The sequence below is a fragment of the Heterodontus francisci genome, chromosome 19, assembly GCF_036365525.1.
Source record: "Heterodontus francisci isolate sHetFra1 chromosome 19, sHetFra1.hap1, whole genome shotgun sequence".
In the NCBI taxonomy this organism is placed as follows: domain Eukaryota; kingdom Metazoa; phylum Chordata; class Chondrichthyes; order Heterodontiformes; family Heterodontidae; genus Heterodontus; species Heterodontus francisci.
Genome location: NC_090389.1, coordinates 70,541,759 through 70,554,685, shown reverse-complemented (window position 1 = coordinate 70,554,685; position 12,927 = coordinate 70,541,759). Strand labels below are relative to the sequence as shown.

The 12,927-nt window shown below is 40.9% G+C and overlaps 2 protein-coding genes across 4 annotated transcripts in view; one reads left to right on the top strand and one right to left on the bottom strand.

Annotated features, from left to right (window-relative positions):
- cenpp (centromere protein P) overlaps positions 1-12,927 on the bottom strand; it is a 392,661-nt gene that overhangs the window by 174,965 nt on the left and 204,769 nt on the right. The gene's annotated exons all lie outside the window — the stretch shown is intronic.
- Positions 1-12,927, top strand: part of aspn (asporin (LRR class 1)) — a 79,511-nt gene that overhangs the window by 54,559 nt on the left and 12,025 nt on the right. For both annotated transcript variants that reach the window (XM_068051889.1, XM_068051888.1), the window contains exons 3-4: positions 2,968-3,080; positions 12,293-12,506. In XM_068051889.1, coding sequence (XP_067907990.1) covers positions 2,968-3,080; positions 12,293-12,506 — 327 coding nt within the window. The remainder of the gene's footprint in view (positions 1-2,967; positions 3,081-12,292; positions 12,507-12,927) is intronic.

The window sequence follows — 12,927 nt, the reverse complement described above, 5'->3', positions numbered from 1 at the left end:
GTAGCTCAAAAACCAATGTGCGCTTCGCCCACTTCTCCCTAGAACATTTAACTGGTTTTCCATAAATAAGGCAACCTCTGGTGACCCCATTGGTCTTTTCTCCTCTGCAAACCTCAACTTTCGAATTAGCGGGCCTTTTGTTGTTTCGGTGCTCTGAGAGCAGTTGTTTCTCTTTCTCTCTCTCTCCAAGCTGATCAACTCCCTGCTTCCTGGTCCTTTTCTTCCTCACAGCCTCCTAAAGCTAGGAAAGCCTGTTGAATTTATCCAGAACCAAAGTCAATAGTAATATCAAAGCAAAATACTGCAGATGCTGAAAATCTGAAATAAAAACAGAAAATGCTGGAAATACACAGCAGATCTGGCAGCATCTGTTGTCACAAAAGGTTTTATTTTTGTACTAAAATCTTGGACTTCTAGGTCTTTCAAACAAAAAAGAAAAGAAAAAAGGATGCTGCTCAGTAAAGGACATCTGTAAAAATAATTGGAATTTCAGCAATGTTTTAAAAGGACGTTCAGAACAAAGAGTTGAACTTTATGGGTATTTTGAAAGGAAGTTAAACTTGTAAAAGGACAGGAAGGTCAGCAGTTTCAAGGAAATCACAGGGGTTTGACCTTTCTTCAGAGCAGCTTGAGTGAAAAGGGGAAGACAGAGTGTCTGGACATGTGACTAGACTTTGGACCCTTTAAAAGTCTGTGAATTGGACAAAGAGGAGGCATTTGAAATCTTTGCTTGACCTGCCTGGAGCCAGAGAGACAAGACCCAGAAAAGGGTTACCTCTCTCTGTAAAGGAGACTCACATCTCTTGAAAAGGAATTCTGCATTTGAAAGTTAGCAGATTCCTGTTGCCTCAAGTCTGGGAAGAATTTCTGCATCCTGTGAGATTCCTGCTGCCTCCTGTGTTCTAAGAAAATCCTGAAATCTGAAGCATTCTTCCACTGCTGCACTGCTGCTTCCAAACCCAAGCAAACCTGTTGTTACACCCATGATGGAAGACCTATGTGACACCTGCTGCAGTTAAATTTTCATGAACATCTGCCTATCACAGACTGTTCATCAACCTCGTCTGGAGGGACTTTGAGTGGCATCCAACTATTTGACTCTGGGACACCTCACTGTACCGAAAACATCCGAACAGAATGTGAACCTCAATTTTTTTTCATTATTCCTTCTACTCCTAAGAAATAGTTGTAATCCAAAACTCCCTTTGAAACCAGTTAACCATTTCTTTTTGAATGTATGTGTGTGTGCATGAGGGTTAAGGGAATAGGGTTTTTTTCATGTATAGGTTTATCTTGTTAGTAGTTAAGACTGATTATTTCTTTTCCAATTGTTAATGTTATTGTTGTTTAAAGAAACCCGGTTTGGTGCACTTTATTCTGGGGAAAAATGCAGTGTTTATTCTTCGGTAGGTGGGAAACTTTTTTTTGAGAGGCTATGACCTGTGAAGTAGTGGGACTGAATTAACAGTGCATTGCTCCTGCCTCGCTCGTTGCACTGTGGAAACAGAAGCAGAGTTAATGTTTCAGGGCTGTTTCTCTCTCCACAGATGCTGCCACATCTGCTGGGTATTTCCAAAGTCAACAGTCATTTGCCTTTTTTCAATATTCAGAGTCCATAAGTCTGACCATAGCAAACCACCTAGGCCTTCCTTCCTTTGTTTCCAGGTATTAAAGGTTGCAACTCAAATTTGCATTTTCAGAGCTTTTGGCTCCCTGTTTCCGATGAGAGTTTGGAAGTGAAATCCATTGTCCTTCAGGTGTTGCAACCTTGAATCCTTCTTTCAAAAGGGTCTTTGATCTGGGTTCCTTGTGTTCATGGTAACAAAGATCCCTGGCTTGTCTCTGGGTAGAATTGGTGTGAGGTCACTTGTCTGCTCCAAATCCATTTTACACTGCATTAAAGATCACATATTTTAAAACATAACCATAATACAAAGTCTAGCGTTCATAACAGTGCCATTTGGCCAATTTCCCTAATGCAGCTAAGGAAGGAAGCTCGGGGTCAGAACCCTCTTCATTGAGGACAGAAGTGGTTCTGTTTCTCTCGATAGCATTTGGTCACTATCACAGTTGATTGGTAGATAACAGCTTAAATATTCATTCCTAGTTCTTCTGCTGGGAGTATACTGGTAGCTGTTTTAGGATTATCTACAGCATGCACTAGATTTGAAGCAGGGTAGCCCCCAGCCAAAGTTGTTTTCCAGTCTCCCAGGAGTCCTGAATGAAATGGGTCTGTGAAAGGAAATGGATTCTAATAACGGGGATGAAAGAACAAAAGATGCAGCTCAGAATGAGACCTTACATGTAACAGAGAAAGAATACCTGATCAAAACAGTATTATCACTGTTTAAATTTCATAATGGAACAGTATTCTTGCATGAACCTACCCTCTCATGGAGCAATGGCAATATATAACTTGTAGACGATGAACTGATAAGCAAAAATGAAACATGGGCAGAATATTTACTTATAAACTCAATTTTATTGATCAATTATGTCAGAATCACATTAACACATTGATTGATTTATTTTATGTAGCACAATACTGAGATTAAAATTGCGATTAGTTATATTAAAATGTTATATCCTTGATGCTCAGGCATTTTGTTACTTCTTCACACCTATGGGAGTGAGAATGTAACATACACGACAGATGTGGTACAAAAATGTTAGAACAACTTCTGTTAAGCATGCCCCACACTCACTTAAATATTTTGTTCAAGTAATATCCAGATTCAGTTCTGTGAGTAATACGACTATAACGAGACTAAATGTTTCCCAATGTATTAAGAGTAAGTTAAAAAGTAAGATGGAGCTCTTGATAACCCAGGCCAAATGTGCTTCCATAATAACTTGTGATTTCTTATCTCAAATTGATGCTGTTTGAATACTTGCATTGTTTTGCAGTTGTTTATGCTGCACAAACATCTAAAGTCATATCTAAATTTTTTTCATTTAATGAGCTAGGTCTGAAGTCAGTGCCAGCAAAAATTCCTAAAGATACAGTAATGCTTGATCTGCAAAATAACAAAATTACAGAAATAAAAGAAAGCGACTTAAAGAACCTGCCTTCGCTTTATGTAAGTACATATTTTTCTTTTTTTTCAGATATGGTATTTAATATTCATACAATTATCATATTGTCCTGTTTATTCAACAAATATTAAAATTAATTGCAGTATTACTTGCTCTGTTGACACACAGCACAAAAACAGGCCATTTTGGCACATCCAGTCCGTGCTCGAGTTTATGCTCCACTCAAGCCTCCTCCCATCTTTCCTAATCTAAATCTATCAATGTAACCCTCTATTACCTTCTCCCTCATATGCTTGTCTAGCTTCTGCTTAAATACACCACTTCTACTCGCTTCAAATACTCTGTGTGGTAGTGGATTCCACTTCGCACCACTCTTTGGTTAAAGAGGTTTGTTTTGAATTCCCTATTGGATTTCTAGGTGACTATCTTATAGTCTCTAGTTATGCTATTCCATACAAGTGGGAACATTCTCTCTCTAGCCATTCCATCAAAACCTTTCATAATTTTAAAGAACTCTACAGGTCACCCCCTCAGCCTTCTTTTTTCAAGAGAAAATAGAGACAGCCTGCAATCACAGGAGGTGTAATACCTGCCCATTCACCTCCTCTCTCCTTACTATCCCAGGCCCCAAACACTCCTTTCAGGTGAAGCAGCGATTTACTTGTACTTCTTTCAATGTAGTATACCGTATTCTCTGCTCACAATGTGGTCTCCTCTACATTGGGGAGACCAAATGCAGACTGGGTGACCGCTTTGCGGAACACCTCCGCTCAATCCGCAAGCAGGACCCTGAGCTTCCGGTTGCTTGCCATTTCAACACTCCCCTCTGCTCTCATGCTCACATCTCTATTCTGGGCTTGCTGCAGTGTTCCAGTGAACATCAACGCAAGCTCGAGGAACAGCATCTCACTTACCGATTAGGCACACTACAGCCTGCCGGACTGAACATTGAGTTCAATAATTTCAGAGCATGATGGGGCCCCCCATCTTACTGTTATTTTTAGTTATTTTTTTCTTTTTTACAATTTTAATAAATTTTTTTTGTTTATTTCATTTCATCTTAGTTTGTTCAGTTTGCTTACCCACTGTTTTTTTCATGTTTGTACTTGCTGCTGTTCAATCTTCAGTCCGTTAACACACTATCTGTACTAATGCTTTGTCTTTCAACACACCATTAACATATTGTTTGCCTTTGCTCCATGACCTTTTGGTCAGCTATGTGGCCTTGTCCAATCTACACCTTCTCCTTTGTTATCTCTTGCCCCACCCCTGCCTCACTTGCTTATAACCTTTGACATTTCTAATATTTGCGAGTTCCAAAGAAGGGTCACTGACCCGAAACATTAACGCTGCTTCTCTTTCCACAGATGCTGCCAGACCTGCTGAGTGGTTCCAGCATTTCTTGTTTTTATTTCAGATTTCCAGCATCCGCAGTATTTTGCTTTTATTATATCACAGCCTGTTCTTCCTTTCCTGATGTGTATCCCCACGCATTTCTGGTATCATCATTGTAAATCTTCTCTGCAACCTCTCCAGTGCCTCTAAATCCTTTTCATAATATGGCAACCAGAACTGCACACAATACTCTAAGTGTGGCCCAACTAAGGTTCGATTCAGGTTTAGCATAACTTCCCTACTTTTCAATTCTATTTCTCTAGAAATAAAACCTAGTTTGTGTTTGCTTTTTTTAAAAAAAGCCTTGCTAACCTGTGGTGCAGGTTTTAGTGACTGATGTATTTATATTCCAAAATTCCTTTTTTCCTCTACCCCACCTAGACTCGCATCTTCCAAGTAATAAGTCACCTCACTATTCTTCCAACCAAAATGTACTACCTCACATTTATCTGTCGAACTTCATTTGCCAATTATTTGCACATTCTACAAGTTTATTAATGCCCTCCTGCAATTTGTTGCAATCCTCCTCAGTGTTGACAACAGCCCCACCCACCACCACGCCCCCCCAAATTTGGTGTTATTCGCAAATTTAGAATTTATCTTTTTGATTCCAAAGTTCAAATCGTGAATGTAAATTGTGAACAGCAGTGGTCCTAGGACTGATCTTTGCGGAACACCACCTCGCACCTTCTGCCACTCTGAATAACTATCCTTTACACCCACTTTCTGCTTTCTATATTGAAGCCAGCCAGCAATCCATTCTGCCACTTGTCCCCTGACTCCACATTCTAAAACCCAATTCATTAGTCTATTGTCTATTACGGGGCACCTTACAGTAGGTCTTTTGAAAACCCAGATAAATTACATCTACTGCATTACCATTGTCCACTCTCTCAAAAATTCAATCAGGTTAGTCAAGCCAGATTTTCCCTTTTGAATCCAGGCTGACTATTCATAGTTATATTTTTCTTCTCTATTCTCTCCTTTCGTAGGGATTCCATTATTTTTCCTACCACTGATGTTACGCTGACTGGTCTATAATTCCCTGGGCATGTTCTGTTCCCCTTCTTAAATATAAGAATTACAATAGCTACCTACCAGTCCTCTGGCACTACACCTTTTTCTAACGAATTATGAAATAGGTGTAATAATGTCTCTGCTACTTCTTCCCCAAGATTCGTTTAAAATGCATGGATGCAATCCATCCGGACCAAGGGCTTTATCATCTTTGAGTTTGATTAGTTTATTCAATACATGTTCTTTTTCATTTTAAATGCACTTATCTCATTACACAGCTCATCATTCAATTTCATATCTCCCTGGTAAATACTGAAGCAAAATAATTAATTACTATTTCTGCCATTTCTCTATTGTTACCAGTGGTATTATCCTGTCTATCCCTTAATGGTCCTATTCCCATCCCAGCCTTCCTTTTTTGATGCATCTGTAAAATATTTTACTATTTTGTTTTATGTTCCTAGATAATTAAATTTCATAGTTCCTCTTTGCCTTCCTAAATGTTTCTTTCAATTCTCCCTCAATCTCTTTGTATTCTCTCTTATCGTGCACTTCTTTTCTGCCTATATACTTAATGTATGCCTCTTTCCCAACCCTCAATTGTTCTCTTGTGCCTTTATTCATTCGTGGAGTCTCACTAGTTTAGATTGTAATTTCCTTTTAGTGGAATATATTTTTCCTGCTCTCTGTTGAACACCATTTCATGTTTCCCATTGTTGTTCTACATTGCTGTTTGCCAATATTGTTGCCCATTTTATTTTCCCAAGTTCTATTCTCAGCCCATCAAAATCAACATTTCTCCAATCTATTAACCTGGTTTTGATAATACTTATATCCTTCTCTATTATCTTAAAGCGTATTATATTCTGATCACTATTGTCTCGATGTTCCTCTACCTTTGCTTCTCTTATCTGCTTTGATTGATTCCCATGAATGGATCCAATGGTGAACCTTTCCTTGTTGGGCTTATACATATTGGGTAAGAAAAGAGTCCTGTACACATTGTAACAACTCCATTCCCTTATCCCCTTTACCTACCTCTTTTGTCCACTTCATATCAGGTAGTTGAAATCTCCCATGATCATTACTCCATGTTGTTTTACTCAATTCCTTAATTTGTCTGTATATTTCTTCCTCCACCTCCCTTCCAATATTAGGTGATCTGTAGACTACACCTATTAGTGTGATGTATCCCTTATTATCTTTTATCTCTATCCATATAAGTTCTCTTTTTGCCTTGCTCATAGCTGTGTCCATTTTTCTGCTGTTACGTTATAAGTACTGCCACTCCACCTCTCCTTTTTTCCTCTCTCTCTTTTCTAAATAGGTTATACCTTGCAATGTTTAATTCCCAGTCCTGATTTTTCTACAGTCTCAGTAATCCCTACTATTTAGTTCCTCCCAATGTATGAATGCCTGCAGCTCCCCTGTTCTATTACAGATGCTGTGTGCATTGCTGTACAGACACTTTAACTCATTTTTAATAGGATTTCCTCTCACTTTATGTTGAACCATCTTTTTAGACTCCTGTTCTATAACTCTATTTACTCCCTTGCCATCAATGTCCTCCCGTACTTTATTCTTTCCGATGCTCTCCTTCCCTGTTTTGTTTACATTTAAGTTGCTTACATTTCTTGTAGATCCCCCCACCCCCAACTTCTTACTAGCTTAAAGCCTTTGCCACCTTCCTACTCTTTGAAGACATGGGAATAATTTTAACCTCAAGTATGAGTAGGTTTGGGTTAGATGAGAAGTTAAAACTTTCAAATTTCAAACCTGACCCCAACCTGCCCACTTCCAGTTTTAACAAGAGTTGCAGCGGGGAGAAGGAGTTGGGCAACCAATTACATCTTAGAAACTAGGTTGATTACTAACAGATTTAAAGGGGACCGGGTGCCTCCATTTTTACAACCTTTAAAAAAAAATCATTTCAGCCCAGGAAACCCAGTAGGTAAAAAGCGGGAAGAGCAGAATCCATACTGTAAGTACCTTTACAGAATTGCTTGTGCACCAGCAAGCTTCTCCCCAGCCTGCTGAGCTTATCTGCTTCCAGATCCATGATCACCGAATTCCCCCAATTTCCCTCCATCTCTCCCCGCAACTCTTCTGGTGACCATCTGCTCATCTGTGGCCTTGTACCGCGTGCTATTCCGCCTGACAGGCAGCCAACCTGTTAATCAGGCTGGCTATCTGGCAGGAAACTGCAGATGAAAGTTAAAAGACATATTCTGGGTTTCCTATCCAGAAGAACCACCTCAGCCCCCAACACCACCACCGACCCCAAATGCACCTCACCATAAACATTGGGGCTAGAATACCCATTTAGAATTATGATTTATTGTCATTCACTAAGGAAGGAGATGCCTCACAGTCAACGGTGTGGAAATTCAGCTGCATAGCATCCGTCTTGCAATTACTAAACAGCCTCCTTAGCCTCAACATAGCAGGTAGAAAGTGTATGCTTATTACAAGTCAGAAATGTGCAACTTCCCCATCCCCAATATATTGGTATAGGTAGTGGTGTAGTACCAATGTCACCGGACTAGTAATCCAGAGGTAATAAAAACAAGAAATGTTGGAAATACTCAGCAGGTCTGGCATCATCTGTGGAGAGAGAAGTAGAGTTAATGTTTCAGGTCGGTGACCCTTCACCAGAAGTTCTGATGAAGGGTCACTGACCTGAAACGTTAACTCTGTTTCTCTCTCCACAGATGCTGCCAGACCTGCTGAGTATTTCCAGAATTTCTTGTTTTTATTTCAGATTTCCAGCATCTGCAGTATTTTGCTTTTATTTTAGTAATCCAGAGGCCCACGCTAGTGCTCTGGGGACATGGGTTCAAATCCCACCACGGCAGATGGTGAAATTTAAATTCAATTAATTAATCTGGAATTAAAAAAGCTAGTTTAATAGTGATAATAGTAATAACCATTCAGTTCAAGGGCCATTAGGGATGGGCAATAAATGCTGGCCTAGCCAGCGATGCCCACATCCCACGAACGAAGAAAAAAACAAAAGATAAACTGCACCCTGGGTCCATGGACTGTTTAAAGCAAAAATGGTGTGCCCTGAGGTGGCTGGTGCTGGCAGCATTCAGGAATACCAGATTGACATGCATCCTACGTTCAAAGCACACAGGCCATTTCCGGCCTCTACCATTCCCAACTACTGCGACCCTCTCTCCCTCCTGATCCAATGGCCTACCTTCCAATTGTAGCTGCTGTTAGGGGGCCTATAAACTACTCCCACCAGGGACTTCTTCCCCTTGCTATTTCTTATCTCCACACAAACTGATTCTACATCTTGATCTTCTGAACCAAGATCATTTCTCAATACTGTACTGATTGCATCCTTTATTAACAGAGCTACCCCACCTACTTTTCCTTTCAAAAAGTTAAATACCTTGAATATTCAGTTCCCAGCCTTGATCAACTTGCAACCACATCTCTAACTGCTGTCAGATCATACCCATTTATTTCTATATATGGTCTTGAATTCATCTTGTTACAAATGCTGTGTGCATTCAGATAAAGACCCTTTAAATCTGTCTTATTACCATTTTTTCCTACTCTGACCCTACTTGCTGGTGCACTTATATTTGCATGCTCTATCCTTTCCTGTCATACTCCAATCATCACTACCCATATTGCTACCCGACATTATTGCATTGTCCTTTCTCAATAACTTTCTAAATTTCCCCACACCTGAACCCTCCCCTCAATTATTTAGTTTAAAGCCCTCTCTACAGCTATAGTTATTTGATTCGTCAGGACACTGGTCCCAGCGTGGTTCAAGTGAAGCCCATCCCAATGGAACAGCTCCCTCTTTCCCAGTACCCGATGAATTGAAACTGATTTCTCCCACACCAATCTTTGAGCCACGTATTCAACTCTGATCTTATTTGCTCTTTATTAGTTTGCTCATGGCTCATGTAGTGATCCAGAGATTGTTACCTTCATGGATCTGCTTTTTAATTTAGCTGTTCATTCGCCCTCAGCAGAACCTCTTTCTTAGACGTTGGTACCCACTTGGACCACAACAACTGGATCCTTCCCCTCCCACTCCTAGTTCCTCTCCAGCCCCGAAGAGATTTCCTTAACCCTGCACCAGGCAGGAAACACAGACTCATGCTCTTGGGTGCAGAGAACAGTATCCATCCCCCTAACTACACTGTCCCCCTACTCCTACTACATTTCTTTTTACTCCCCCAACTTGAATGGCCCCCTGTAGCAATGTGCTGTGGGCAGTTTGCTCATCCTCCCTGCGGTCCCTGCGCTCGTCCACATAGCTGCAAGAACCTCCTACCTTTGGATAGTACAAGGGCCGAGGCTCGTCCAGAGCTACTTTCTGTATCAACATACCTGCCTCACTCATAGTCACACCCTCCTGTCCCTGAACAGAGACCATATCTGAAGTATTTAACCTAAGGGGTTTGTCTGCCTCCAGGAACAAAGTGGCCAGGTAACTTTCTCCCTCCCTGATGCATTGCAGATAGAGTCAAGATAGGGTGGACAGGAAAGCCCAATTCCCCTTGGTTGAGGGGTCCATTTCCAGGGGACATAGACTTAGGGTAAGAGGTAGGAGGTTTAGAGGAGTCTCAAGGGGAAATTCTTCCTCCCAGAGGGTGGGTGGGGCAGGGAGATCTGGAACTCACTGCCTGAAAGGATGGTAGAGGTCAAAGCCTTATAACATTTAAAAGGTATTTGGATATGCATTTGAAGTGCTGTAATGTACAAGGCTACAGACCATGAGCCAGAAAGTGGGATTAGGCAGGATGGCTCCTTGTCAGCCAGCATGGACACAATGGACCAGATAGCCTCCTTCTATGCTGTAAATTTCTATAATTCTATCCCAGAACCCAATGGATAATCTGGTTCTGGCTTTTGACAAAAGCATCAATTCTTAGAAGAAATTGCTATTGATTCTTAATTCCTACAGAGAAGGTCTGAGAACCAGACTTGAGTAAATCCAGTTTTTGTAATCAAATAATTTACACTCACTTCCTACTGATAAAAGTAACAAATATAAACATGGCCCATCACTCCAACCCAGTCAATCATCCTGGAGTCAAACTACTTGCCACCCCTTGGAGCAAAAATAAGAAATATATATTCTCAAATAGTGACCAACAGATGCACTAAAAGGCAACTAACGAATGGAAGATCTGGCAGCAATTGCCTTAAGAGATCACATAACTGAAGAAATCCATTATTAATAAGTTCTTCAGGGATAGTGTATATAATCCTATTCCTTTCCTAGTGTCCAGATAGTACTGTGTGATTATGTTCCCTATTCTCAGAAGCACTGATTTTTTCCCCACCACTCTTCAGTTTTATTTTGGAAAGGGTTCTTTGACTTTTGATGAACTGTTCGTAGTTATGCTTTGGCCCTTCTCCTGCTTTGGCCACATGCTTAAAATTGTAATGGTAAGGATGAGTACCAGCTTTCAGGGTGCCATTTTTCATCAGTCACTTGAGATTCATGCTTCACTGATCTTTCAACTACTTTGGGAATTTGTCACCAAACCAAAAATTGCAGTTCCGTAAAGCTGTTGATTTATAAAAATTAGATGGTGCTGTGAGTCTACTCCCACACTCATTGCAGCTAGAAGAGCCGCTGTTTCAGAGTTGCCCAAAATAAGGCCCCTGGGCCAGAACCCGACCTGTCAAAGGGTTTGATCCAGCCCCGCCAAACTTGTGCAACTGATAGTGGACTGCCCGGGCAGGATGAGTACTGATTGGTGGTTTGCAATGCAGGCGCGCTGGGATCGGCTGCCCCTGCTGTTTTTGGGCAGTTTAGGGAATGAGCGAGTGAATGGGAATGGCTGCTGCATGGGAGAGGGGCCAACGGGAGAGCAGGAGTTGGACTAGCACACAGTCAGAGGTGTGCAGTGGTGCTGAGGGAGCAGAGAGAGAGAAAGAGAGAGAGACTTAGGCAGTCCTTTAAACCAGCACCGGCCCAGGGAGCAGAGAGGGAGGGAGGTGGGGGGGGGGAAGGGGGTGGAGAGAAAGAGATAGACAGAGAGGGGAGGGAGAGAGAGATCAACAGAGAGAGGGAAGAGAGAGATCAAAAGAGAGAGGGGCGAGAGAGATCGACAGAGAGACAACAAAGTCAGTTAACAAATTAGTATTCTCATTTAAAGCTTGTTCACAAAAATGCACATTTTGTGTTATTTTGGTTAATAGTAAGATAAATTTCTAATGCCTTTATCTTACCCAAATTTGTTCACCAGCCCCGTATGTTGGACTAAAATTGTAATGTGGCCCCTCACACAAAAAGACTGGATACCCCTGCTCTATTTCATTGATTAAGATTTGATTCAAACCCTGGTATTAGGTCAATGTGCTAGCACCGCAGCCTCACAGCTCCAGCAACCCGGATTCGGTTCTGGGTACTGCCTGTGCAGAGTTCGCAAGGGTTTCCATGTGACCGCATGGGTTTCCTCCAGGTGCTCTGGTTTCCTCCCACATGCCAAAGATTTGCGGGTTGATAGGTAAATTGGTCATTGTAAAAATTGCCCCTAGTGTAGGTAGGTGGTCGGAGAATTGAGGGAAGGTGGGGATGTGAGAGGGAAAATGGGATTAATGTAGGATTAGTATAAATGGGTGGTTGATGGTCGGCACGAACTTGTTGGGCCGAAGGGCCTGTTTCGGTGCTGTATCTCTCGATAACTCTATGATTGCATTACTGAAACCTACTGAATTAATATACTAAATCCATTCTTGTTTGAAGGTTTTCATTCTGTCAGGACAGTGCTATTTGTGTTCAAATAGTTTCAAGTAGTTACTTACAAATACGAACAAACATTATGTGATGAAAAACTACATATCTTTTTTTTTCACCTAGGCACTTTTCCTGATCAGCAATCAAATAACCAAAATCCACCCAAAGGCATTTCGGTCTACTAAATATTTGAAATTGCTTTACCTTTCGGGGAACTTGCTACCTCAGATTCCCACTAATTTACCTAAATCCATTGTGGAACTAAGAATTGATGATAACAAAATTAAGAAAGTACAAAAGGAAGCTTTTAATGGAATGAAGTTTTTACATGTTTTAGGTAAGTCTTTGTTTAATTTATATATTTTACTTAATTTATTTTGTGTTAATCTGTATAAACACGGTTAAATGAACCACTTAAAAAACTAATTCATGCTCCTTTCCTGTTTAGATTTGTATTTGACTACAATTAAATACATTAATACCATCTATTTTTTATTCTTTCACAGAATGAGGGCATCACTGGCTAGGCTAGCATTTATTGCCCATCCCTAATTGCCCTAAAGAAGGTGATGGTGAGTCACCTACTTGAACCACTAGAGTCCATTTGGTGTAAATACACCACTCTTAGGAAGGGAGTTCCACAATTTTGACCCAGTTGCAGTGAAGGAATGGCAATATAGTTCCTTCTGAGAACTGTTCCAGAATTTGTTTTTATTCATTCATGGGATGTGGGCGCACTGGCTAGGCCAGAATTCATT